This window comes from Numida meleagris, chromosome 4, assembly GCF_002078875.1.
Source record: "Numida meleagris isolate 19003 breed g44 Domestic line chromosome 4, NumMel1.0, whole genome shotgun sequence".
Lineage (NCBI taxonomy): Eukaryota > Metazoa > Chordata > Aves > Galliformes > Numididae > Numida > Numida meleagris.
In genome coordinates this window covers 53,613,164-53,625,509 of record NC_034412.1, presented here as the reverse complement: position 1 = coordinate 53,625,509, position 12,346 = coordinate 53,613,164, and the positions used below count along the sequence as shown (strand labels likewise).

Below are 12,346 nucleotides of genomic sequence, written 5' to 3'. Positions count from 1 at the left end.
CCAAAAAGTTGTCTACTGGTCCTTGGTGAAATGAGTTTCCTGGGGCTCAGCTGTTCCTGCTGTGTTTGTTCATCACTGCAATTTCCAGGCACTTACAGCCCCTCTGGTTTGCAGGCTGCAGAGCGTGGGGAGGCAGAGGGGTCCCATCACTGCAGGAATATAAACTGTGCTGCTTATGGGCAGCATCTGCTGAGTTGAACGCTGCCAAATATAACATTGTATTGAAGCTCCTTGCCCACCATCTTTCTGGTGTACTGGGTTAGGGAGTCCATGGGCTAACTATGTGCTGGGTAATGAAGCAGTGTCTTTAAATATGCCTAAGCCTCCCCTTCTTTGTTTCCCCACATACTGCCACCTGCTGCATTACCCGAGGTTAACTGGGATGCTCAGTTCTGGAATCGGGGTTTTCTCACAGGGGAAGCATGCAGCTAATGCCTCCTGCCCCAAGGGCGGCCAAGCTGGCAGTGGGGCACCGCAGCAATCACAGAATCATAGAATCACTAAGGTTGGAAAAGACCTCTAAGATCATCCAGTCCAACCACCAGCCCATCCCCACCATGCCCACTGACCATGTACCTCAGTGCCACATCTGCACAGTTTTTGAATACCTCCAGGGACAGTGACTCCACCACCTCCCTGGGCAGCCTGTGCCAGTGCTCCACTGCTCTCTCTGAGAAGAAATTCTTTCTAATACCCAACCTGAATCTCCTCTGGCGCAACTTAAGGCCATTCCCTCTCATCCTATCAATGTCTCTAAGCTGTGGTGCATGATGGCAACTTTGGCACACTGCCACTCAGATCTCCTGTATGAGGGTCAAATGGGTTTTATGCAAAGTATGGCAGTCGCTAATTGCAATTACCAGAAAGCAGATAGAAGAGAGCTTGTTGATTGCCGGTAGACAAAGGCACTTTGGAAAACTTGGATTTTCACTGTAGATGGAAGTCTATAAATTTAAAAATAGACACTATGTTATCTTTTACAATTTCCATTTGCTAACAAATTCTGCTAAACAAAATCAGTGGCTAAGTAAACATTTATACATAAATAAAACAGTGAAGATTTCTTCAGTTATTGAGATGGTGCCGGCTCAGTCTCTTGTAAATAATACAGTGATGAATTCTGTTGTTGCAGTTCACGTCAATCCTATCTTGCCTCAAAGTCTTCACCACTCATCCATTTGCATGAACCCATCAGCTCAGTTTAGCCACACTGGTGGTACAGAAACATCACTAAAATCAGTGCCTGAAAGAGTTCCCAGGTTAACACCTCTTGGTGCTCTCCGTCCGACAGGGATGCGGAGCTGCAGCGTGAGCAGCTTGGATGAGGCGTTTTAACAGCAAATGCAGGGGCAGGCCTGTAACGAGCCAGGATGGTAAAACCTGGTGTATTATTCATTTTAGACAGTACCCAATTCTTTTTCATAATGTACATTTTATTAATGCTCTCCGTGATAGCTTTTCATATCGTTTCATCAACAGGAGTACAGTAATTACAATGTATTAAGATTCATTCCATGCCTGAGGAGTAAGGAAGTCCACTGAAGATACGCAAAGCGAGTGAAACGTAAATCACTGTTGACTTGGGGCTGGGTTGAACCAAACCTCTGCCTGGGGAGCAGCATGACTTGAGGGTGCTAATGGCTTTGCCAATTCAATCTCAGATCCCTCCAGCTGTGGCTGGTTGCATTATCCCATGTCACGGTGGTTCCTGTCTGCAGCTGCCAACCTGCTTGCCATCAGGGTGGAGGTGCTGGATGGGATTTGTCATTTTTGTTAGGACCTGGCCTGGGCTCTGAGCTGTCACCATCAGTGACAAAGTGTCAAAGTGTGCCCGTTGCCACTGCTGGCTGCAGAATAACTCCTCTAGACATCACACCAAAGGCTTCAAGTGCAGGAAGACAGGGTTGTCTGGGGACAGAAACTCATAGGGAGGGCACCAATGAGAAAATAGCAACCCAGCTGCTTTCCAGTGATCTACTGAAAACAAAACAGGGGATTTCTGCTTTCAATCACAGACTGCTTTCACCCAATGCAGCATCCCACATTTCCCCAGGCCAGGATTCAACACTAAACTTTTGGGCTGTAGAAAGTATAGGATCATCTCCTCGGGGCTGAAATCCTTCATAACTTCTGGGAGGTTTTTTTCCTTTTGTTCTTAATTTACTGGCTAGTTTCCAGAACCTTTCAGGCTGAAAGCAGGGGGGTATTCAAACTTTTTCCTGATTTTCTTAGAATTGTAGAATCATAGAATAATTAAGGTTGGAAAAGACCTCTAAGATCACCAAGTCCAACCAACAGTCCATCCCCACCATGCCCACCGACCATGTCTCTCAGTGCCACATCTCCATGTTTCCTGAACACCTCCAGGGATGGTGATTCCACCACCTCCCTGGGCAGCCTGTTCCAATGTCTTATCACTCTTTCTGAGAAGAAATCTTTCCTATTTTTCTTCCTGGAAAAAAGAAGGTGACAGCCTTTTATGTCTAGAGGAAGTTATTCTGGGTCAATTTTTCAGATGTCCTTTTTTTTTTTTTTTTTTTTTTTCAGTCTGATATGTATTTTCCATCTGCTGCATGAATCCATGCAGGGTAAATAAGGAAGAAGTAGCCTCTGAGTTGTGCAGGGTGAAGGTGAAACCTCACAGCTCCTCCACCGTTGCCATATTCTGCAAAAACCTGTGCTGGAGCACAGCCCTGCTTGCTGTGTGGCACTGCAGCACTGAGCCGAAGAGTTGGCCCAATGCCATTAACAGGTCTTCAGGATCTGGAGTCTTTTTTTTTTTTCTTAATTAATGTTAGAAGACTCAGGGGAACCACACCAACACGGCTTGCATCCCTCATGACAATGCTGCCCATCCCACCCACACCTGCACCGAGCTACCCAAGTCCTCAGTGGGCTGTAGCTCCATGGGGAGAACAGAGGCCAGAAAGTCCTCCCTGTTGGTAGGAGCGAAGGAGAAACTCCTGCTGAGTCCTCTGTCTTCCATCCTCTGGCTGCTTCCCACGCTGCTGCAGTATGGCTGGGCTGCAGGACCCTTGCCAGGCTCTGCGTCCATCCATCCCCAGCTGGGCTGAGGAAGAATCGTGATCCACGAGAAACTAAGGCTTATTTTTACAAAAAATATCTCTATTTACACATGACAATAAAATCCAAGCAACATTTCCCAGAAGCCTTTGCCAGGTTTGCGTGCTGGTCAATCCCTATTTACAAGTGACGGCAGTCCACCTTCTTCTGGCACCGGGGTCATTTCTTTATATATTTTTTCCTTCCCTCCTTGAGCCCCTGTATTTACAGCAGGGACCTGGTTGCAGCACAGCAGGGTCTGGGAAGTGAGGCAAACATGCTCATGTCTGTGTTTTCCAGTCAAGAAGCCAACATTAGGAGCAGACAGAACTACAAAAGAATTTTTTTTTTTTTTTGGCAGTTCTGCTCATCTTAAAAAAAGCAGCAAACCGGCCAAGCAAGAAGGTATGGTCCTCAGTGCAGCAGAAAGCCCGGCCAGGCTGGTTTCTCTGCGGGAATGAGTGGGTTTGCCAAGGAGTCTCTTGAGGCTGGTGGCTGGGCCTCCCCCGTTGGGCCATCCTGGGGGAGGATGGGCAAACCGAGGCAGCGAGGAGCCGGGGCGGTATGGTACAGATGCTAGATGACGCTGTCTTCCATGGTGACCCTCCTGAAGACCGGCTCCTGCTTGGGCGTCCGGCTGCTCTCTGTGGAGAACAAGGGGAGAGAGGTAAAGCCAGAGGAACACCTCACAGCCAGCCACTGGGCAAACCAGGTGAAAACCTCTGTGATCACAGAATCATAGAATGGCTTGGGTTGGAAGGCACCTCAAAGAACATCTGGTTCCAGTCTCCCTGCCGTGGGCTGGTTGCCCCCCACCAGCTCAGGCTGCCCAGGGCCCCACCCAATCTGGCCCCGAGCTCCTCCAGGGATGGGGCATCCACAGCCACTCTGGGCAGCCTGTGCCAGGGCCTCACTGCTTTCTCACTGAAAAATGCATGCTCCTTTCAGGAGCATCTTGAACCAGCCAAAGGGTCTGGAGGATGGGCTGTGCCCAGGTGCCTGCTGCTCCCATGGTGAGCACAGCTCCACAGCTGCAACCCTGAGCTTGTACCAAGCTGTGGGGCTTGCTGAAGCAAATGACACTTTCTGTGGGTTCCCCACTTTTTAATCAGTAGGAATCACTGCAGAGTAAACAGATTTGTTTTGATATCAGACATTATCTGAAGAGTACTTCACAGGCTGTCTCTGAGAGCTCTACTGTACAGCTGTCTCTGTAATAATTGCAGCTCCAGGAGGAAAATGCCTGCTTGCAGGGCCACAGGTCAGGAGAGGCAGCCACATTCTGCTTGGGGTGAAGCATACACATGCAAGAACACTCAGGGAACAATTCAGGTAACAAGCTCCCTTAACATCCAGAGAGAGGTTAAGGTAGGCCAGACATACTCTGGAAGAGAATTACAGCCGTTTTTTAAGGGTAAATCACTTCACCCCATCTCCTGTCCATCCAACGGCCAGCAAATCCCTGCTGCAGCAAATCTCACTAAGAAAGTGCTACCAGGAAAGTGCTGGGGGTAGAACCAAAAACTATTCACACGTATTCCTCAGCTTGGCTATTTTTGCTGCTCTTTGAAGAAGACAGAATTTCTTGCTTTCCTTGTAATTCATCATTTTGTTCCAGGCAGTGGGATGCACTTTCTCCTTTCATTTCTACTGCCACATTGTATCACAACAGCTAAAAATGTTTGGGTGTATACTGAATGTTGGGGAAAAGAATCCAAAATCCCATCTATTGGATAAGAAGCACTCTTTAAAGCCACACTATCTTTTCACCTGCATGTACGAATGGCAACAATCAGGAGCCTGCTGAGATGGAGGCAGTGGGAAGGCAGAGCCCAGGTGCGTGCAGGGCTGGGAAGGCACAACATCAATGTACTACATCATTTATCTATTGGGGAGGGCCTTGCTAACAGGGCTGCCAAGCTTGAAAAATGTACAACCTTTCCTCTACAGAGAGAAAACTAGGGGGAAAACTCCTTTTATCCTCCATAAACTTGGCCCAGCTAATGAAATTGTTGACCAGTCATCCCCCAAAACCCATTTATCAGTGGAGGTTAACAGAGACTCGTGCTTGCTGAAAGGCAAAGCCTTTGCTGCAGGTAGGACACAAAGCCTCCAAAGCACAGGCATTTGCTCTTGCATTGAGCTTTCCTGCCATAGGGACCTGAACTAAATTCTCCGCAAGATGCCTTGGGGGGAGGTGGGAGAAGACAGTCTGAAAACAGCTTCATTATAACCATAATTTACCCATGGAGCATCATGCTGCTGGAAATAACCTTTCTAAAGTCATAACAGTACATGCATTTGACTGTAAGTGGCAATGGAAGATACTGGGTCATCTGTACGTGTTCAGAGCAATGCAGCATTGCTTTTTTGTACTGTAACTCTATGTGTAACGCGTTGCCCTGCCTTTGTGGGTGAGGCACGCACGGCACTGAGGGAAGCCATAAATATTCAATGCTTTAAGACCAAAAAGAAAGAAAAAAGGAAAAGACAGCTGTAGGCTCTCGCTATATTCACCCTTGTCACCAGGACGCAACAATTTACCCATTAAACAAAAGCGGATGCTTCTTCCCTTTGGGCATAAGATTGCTTTTATGGGACGTGGGGTTCAGACCTCATCCATAACGTGGCCATGTGCACCAGCTGGGAGGCCGTGCCGCTCTGCTCCTGCATTTCAGTTGTTGCTTTGGGTTTAAGCAGCACTGTCAAAAAGCAAGCATTTGCTTCCAGCACATAATAACTGCTCTGGGTTTACCAATATATATATATTTTATTATCGAGGTTTTAGTTTGGGTTTTTACATGTGTACAGAGTATTTAAGGAGTAGAAACATAAGAAAAGAAGTGAGGGAGGGGGAAATCAAAAAGACAGCAAATAGTTAGGAAGCTGAGTTGTTTTGCTGGCATTGTGCTGGAGGAGACTATCACCATCTGGAGTACCAAATACAACAAACAGTAACCACCTGTTAAGAGCTATTCTGGTGTGGAAGAGGAAGATTTCCAAGTTCTGGCTACGCTGACTAGCCTCAATATTTCAGCGTTAATCAGACCATCTCTCCTGAACTGGGGAAACATGTCACCAGCCACATGATCCACACATCCCCAGGGCTTGCTGCCCCACTGGGTGCTCACCTAGCCCCAGCCCAATGCCCAGCAGCAAAAACTGGCTGCAGAGTGTGGGCTTCCCCGTCCTGGGGCCGCAGCCCCACTTGCTTTTGTTGGTGTCCCTGCAGAGGATGCCCCCTGACAATGTGGCTGCTGCCTTCCCTGGCAGCATTAATCACTGATTTTATCTGCTTTCAGCATTGTGCTGCAGGATGTTCTCAGATCCATTTCTGAAGAACCTGCACCAACATGACGCTTAGAGAATGTTCATGAGCACAGACTATTTAAACCCTAAAATATTCATTGAATCAAATTTGCATAGAGTCTAGCTGAATGCAGCAGGTAGCTAAAAATAAAGAACTTCTCTTTTCAAATGGAAGGAAGAGATCAGAGTGAGACAGATGACCAAGCCACTGCTGTTAGGCTCTCCTGAGACAGCTTTTAATAAGATGAGCTATCCTTTCATTCCTGTTATGCAGGCAAGTCTGCAGGGTATTATATTCTTTATGAACTGTCAAGATCAAGAGTGTGTGAGGGCAACAGGGACATAGGTAGGGACATAAGGACCCTCAACACTCAGATTTCAGGGAATTAAATGCAATCACCAGGAGGAAAGGAGCAGCACCGTAGTAAGCAATATTGCCTACGTGATGTTTCCAAAGCCGTGGTGAACACCCTAAACCTCTAGCCTACATAGTCTTGTAGTCTTTCTTGTCATGTCTTGTCTCTCCTTCACAAGTTTTGGGGAGATCTTTACAGTCTCATGCAGCTTGTCCCTTATGGCTCTTGCAGAAAATGGGCAGCACTGCCCTTTGGAGCCAAAGTGTCCTTGAGCAGTAGGAAACTTAGTGGTAGCCCAGCAAACAGGTGCATCCAGTAGCTATGGAGCAATCTGATCTCTGATATGGGATACACAAAGAAAGTAACCCTGCTTATGTGCAGGTTAGAAGGAGCATGGGAAAAAGGGAGTTGCTACTTGCAAAATGTCCCAGGATAATTTTCAGGAACATGCAACGCTCAGTGCTCACCTCACAGCCTTGCACTTCTCCATTCCCCTTTCCCACTTGCAAGCAAGACTTTCAGAAGAAAGTATGACTCAAGCTATGCATTGTCATTGGAAATCCTCACTCCATACATGCCTAGCAACCAACATCTCCTTAAATTGGTCCCATGCTTCCAATAGGGAAGGTCCATGTATAAGACCAATGGCTCTGTAGGACCAAGCACTGCCTTTTTGCATCTAATCTGTTTTCCATGGAAAGTCAGATGCTTATTGCAGTCAAATGATGAAGCTTCAATATTCTATCTCTAAAGGTAAATCTTTTTTTTCCCTTTCTTTCTTTTAACAAAGCTCTAAAAGAGAAGATCCCTCTGATATGGGGCTGTTTATTCACTTCAACCCAGCTGGCAAAGTTGTGTGCCCCAATCATAGGTACGGATTTAAATACCATAATTGTTTCTGTCTCTTTGTCAGGCCACGATGTGCACCACATGCTGTTCTCTTGCATCTCCCTGCCTTTACTCAGCATTAAGAAATGCCTCAGAAGTTCTGCAGTTCTACCTCCTGCTCCAACAGCATTTTAGGCTTCAGGGGCTTGAGCCGAGTTTCACGTGCTGCAGTCTGCACAAAAGACACCCCTATGTTGCCAGTCACATAACACTTGCATCTATTGAGTTACTTATCAACAAGCAGAAACCTTCACCATGCCAATAATCAACTGTCTGACATGATAAGAAACTGTTTAAAGAGGAAAAAATGAAAAAAATAACCTCTATCCTGCTCCCTCCCTCCCCAAACCAAATGACAGTCCTAAAACATATTTGGCTTGATGTAATTAATGATATCTATTTCCCCTCTGTTTTGTGATTCTGCTGTTTCCAAATCTGTAAGAAGCACCAACAGCGAACCCTGTGGTGCCAGATCAGCCTGGGGATGGAAATAATCAGCCTGAAAATAAACAGTGGCTTTTGCAATCAAAGTGCTAATAGGCATGGTAGCTGGAGGACAGAAGCTCTTGTGAGAAGGGATGGAGAAGGGGAAAAAAGCCTGTTTCCTGCTGAAATACGTGGGAAGGGGCTAGGTGAGAACGACCATTGAGATTGAAAAAAGCCAAAGATGTTCAGTAGGACACAGTTGGACACAGTCATCTCATAGCAAATCTACTCCTGGATTGTTATTGCAGCTTCAGGCACACTGCACTGATCACTCACCTCCCATTTTATCATGGCAATATTTGCTACAGTGGATCTCACCCTCTGAAGGAGTTTAATCCCACCAAATCCTTGGAAGATCACTTTTTGGAGACTAATAAGGTAGAAGAGCTTTAACTTTCTCCAAAACAGAGGTACTTCAAGGCCCCACGGCCTCTGCTAGACTGCGGCAAAGACTGGTTTAGCTATGAAATCTGAACTGCTATGTGCATGAATCTACCACTTGCCTCCCAGCTCAGTCCCTGCTGGCACAGAAAATAAAGCTACACAGGGAGGCAGCAAGGTAGAAGCCAGTGGGGCAGGCGTATCAAGAGCAAGGGTACAGCCTGGCTAGCCAGTGGCTGTTTTGCTGTGATTCCCAAGCTCCTGGTGGGAAAGGCCAAAATCTAGACCTGGCAAGAGGTACAGCATGGTCAGAAATGAGGTCTCCTTCCCAAGGCATTTTGGCCTGAGCTGTTGGCTGCAGGAACACCTCGGGTGGCTCAGGACAGCCCCTTGCACAGACCCAGTTGCTCTGGAGGGTCCTGAAGAGGGGCTGGGCCACTGGGAAGTCCAATGGGGTTTCTAGCGCAATGTTGCCTGGGCTGGCAATAGAGCCTTTGGTGAAGGATAGCTCTGCATATGTCTGGAACAAGAAAATAAAGAGACAGCAAACAACGACTGAGGCCTAACGGGGACTTCTTTTACTCTTTGACATGCTACCAGCAGTATTTAATCTCAGAAGAATCAAAATTAAAAAACAAAAAATAATTAAAAAAACATTACAATGATTAAAAAGACACATGAAATACTATGCTCAAATCATTTGCATGTCATTGTCTAGTTTATACAGTAGGCACAAAACAGAGCTAAGAAAACCTGCAAGAAACTTGGGCCAGCTTTGTTCTCACCCAGAAACAAGTGCTGCTAGCCTGATACTTCTACTCAGCTGTAGCTGGGTAATGTTTGTGCTTAAATTGCTCAGCCAGGCCTCCTCTCTTTGGCATTGCTCACCCATGCCCTAAAGGAGTGGGAAACTTGTACTGAAGACAGCGATGGAGAAAGGAACAACAGAGAAGAGAGATTAATTGTACAGTACATACATACAGTGTCTTCTAAATTGTGATCAGTTGTTTATTGGTTGGCAAACAAGCTTCACTTTTACAACAAATATTAGTAATGAGGTCATTCAACTGCTGAGACCGTACAAAATGATCATAAATTAAAAATAAAAATAAAAAAAGAAAAAAGAAAAAAAAGAAGAAATTATACTCCGTGCTGCTAATTTACCTCTGGAAAGCCTATGTTACTTAAAATCGTGTCAAATAAATAAATTTCCTGTTAGGCGAAATAATGAACAGAAGACTTTTTTTTTTCTTTAAAAATCACTGCAAAAGTACTTTTTAGATCACTACGCATCAATCAATTTTCTTCTTAACCACTGCAGTACAAGTGCCTAAACGGGGACCGGACGGGGCCATGAAGGCCCTTAGCTCCTATGGGGAAATCGCCGTCTCATGCAGAAGCCCCACTACGACTACAAAAACCTCTTGGCTTCTAGATACGAACCTACGGCCTGGGTGAGGGGCTGCTTGCCAAAGATGCTTCACAGGATTCTTGTTACGATCGGTTGTGCACTGTAAACATAAAGTTTGCCCTGCTCTATTCTGCAAAAAGTCTGCCGGCCATGCGGCGGCTCGAGAAAGATACACGATGAGGAAAGAAAAGACTCTCTTGGTTGGAAAGAAACTGCCATCGCGTTCCTAAAAATGGTCCTTAGAAAGTGGTGTTGGTTTTTCTGCCCAGTGAGACTTTTTACCAGGGTGGGAGGGACGGAGGGGAGAGGCAAAAGGAAAGAAAAGAAAAATAGGAGTTATGAAAAACCTTGCTCCTACTGGTAGACAAACTTACAAGACCAGCACAACAGAAAAAGTTCTTATTTGTTTTCCACTACATTAACAGGGACGCAAGTTCTGGAGGAACAGAAAGCAGACTATATGTGCAATGCTAGTATCTGTACATTACATAGAAATTGTTCGATTCTCTTTTTCTGCCATTAGTTTTGATCGTCAGTTAATACAGCAAAACATAAAATATGCCTTTAGCATATAATTCTAGGATTCCCTTCCATATCATTAATTTTTGTTTTCGGTTCCTCCTGCAGCGAAGGGCGCTGCGATCAAACCGAGTTGTGAGTGATCAAACCCCGTTGCATGATCCGGATTTGTAACAGACAGTTTGCTAGCTTGTTTGTTTTGTGCAGCACTCCCACCTAGATGCGTCATCGCTACTAGCTTCAAATGCACATTTTTGGCCTTTTTTTTCTTTGCATTTTTTTTTTCTTTCTTAAATCAGGTCCTCAGTATTAAGAGCAACACAGCATCAAGGATCGTTTAAACAAATACAGCATAACTTGAGAAGGCCACGAAGTGTGCCGTTATCTGTCCTATCTCTTTCATTAACATAATGAAGTCTGTCTGAAGGGAGGGAGGATGGGGAGGAACTGGGGGGAGGGAGGGGGCAGCAGTTCCTGTTCTCTCCGGGCTGGCCTAAAAATTCCAGTAAAAAAAGTCCGAGAGTTTCATTTCGCTTAGAACAGCATGAAGATTTAGGAGTACACACAATATTACCACTGCTTGTATTAACTCAGAACAGTAAACCGAGCGTTACGGAGGGGCCGTGGGTGTCCGTTTTCTTCATTTTTGCTCAACCTTCTATAGACTAGTGACCAAATGAGCGGGTCCTTTCGCACTGCCGTCTGGGGAGGTTCCCTCTTTGTTTGGCGGGACTATAAAGCCGTCGCTGCTGCCTCGGCCTAGCTGGTAGTACGTGTGTAGCTGATGGACGTGGTTCCTGGAGCCGAGGTTGGGCATGCTCTTGTAGTAAACATCATCGGCGTCGCCGCTTTTTGCCGGCGGGGGGTCGGTCTGGGTGCTGGCGGCAACACTTTCTGCCACAGGCATGCCGGCCAGCGCGGGCATACTGGTGTACAGAGAATCCCTGTTGGGCGACTGGAGGTCGTCCGTGTGCTCGTTGGTCAGCAAGGGGAAAAAGCTCTCGCTGTTGTCCTGTGGGATGCGCCGCCGGCTGTAGAGGTGGGGCTGGGGGCCATCAGCCGAGTACACGCGGGGGGGCAGCAGCGGGGCGTCTGACTCCTCGTGGATGAGCTCCAGGCCCAGGCTCTCCTCGTGGGTGAAGGAGGTGGCGTCGTCCAGCACGATGGCGTCGTCCTCGCTCCCGCCGCCCACGCTGTTGACGAGTTTGTTCATCAGGTTGCGGCTCTGCTCGCTGGAGCGCTCGTGGTTGTTCAGGTAGGAGGGGATGTAGTTGGAGGTGAGTTCCTTCAGGATCTTTTTCTCGAGGGCGTTCTCGGTGTGGTTGTACCCGCGGTCGAGGATTTGCACGCAGTTGCTGAGGTACTCGCCGCTGGCGATGCTGTAGCTGTTGCCGTGATTACCATTCAGTGGTAGAGTATCCGTGACACTTGTATCCCTGGCATTGTTCAGAAGCCCCTCTGAAAAACATTACACAAGAGAGGGTGACTTGTACAAACAGGACACTCACGCTGGACGTGCACACTCACACCCTTCCTAGGCTGCCGCGGGGCCGGGGGGGGAAGCAAGCGGCGCGCCGTCTCAGCACTGGGGAGAGTGCTTCGGCCCAGGCCTGAGGGTGCGGCTCCGCTTCGCTGGCTTAAGGCCTCGCTGCCGGCTTAGGGCCTCGCCGCTGGAAAATGGAAGGCATTAGCTAGCAGGAGGGAGTAACCTCTCCGTGCCAGTATTTCCTCTGGCTGTTGTACACTGCTGCTTCCAGAGGCTCCAGGCTTTGCTCTACATGTTCCCTGAGAGCTGAGCGATACGTGAGCCTTAGCTGGGCCAAACTGCCCTTGCTGCAGGGCTTTGGCAATTCACCTCAGCTGAGGAGAAGTATTTGCTGTGTAGGTTAATCATCAGCCAAACTTCACTTGGGACTGTACCCTTACTAGCTTC

The 12,346-nt window shown here is 47.3% G+C and overlaps 1 protein-coding gene across 15 annotated transcripts in view; it reads right to left on the bottom strand.

The window, feature by feature from the left end:
- The window catches only part of ADGRL3 (adhesion G protein-coupled receptor L3), a 490,362-nt gene continuing 480,537 nt past the window's right edge, over positions 2,522-12,346 (bottom strand). For 14 of the 15 annotated variants that reach the window (XM_021393480.1, XM_021393481.1, XM_021393496.1 and 11 more), the window contains one exon: positions 5,814-11,871. In XM_021393480.1, coding sequence (XP_021249155.1) covers positions 11,072-11,871 — 800 coding nt within the window. In that variant the 3' untranslated portion in view covers positions 5,814-11,071. Of the gene's footprint in view, positions 3,708-5,813; positions 11,872-12,346 lie in introns of those variants that run through there. The other variant, XM_021393493.1, reaches the window with a different exon arrangement.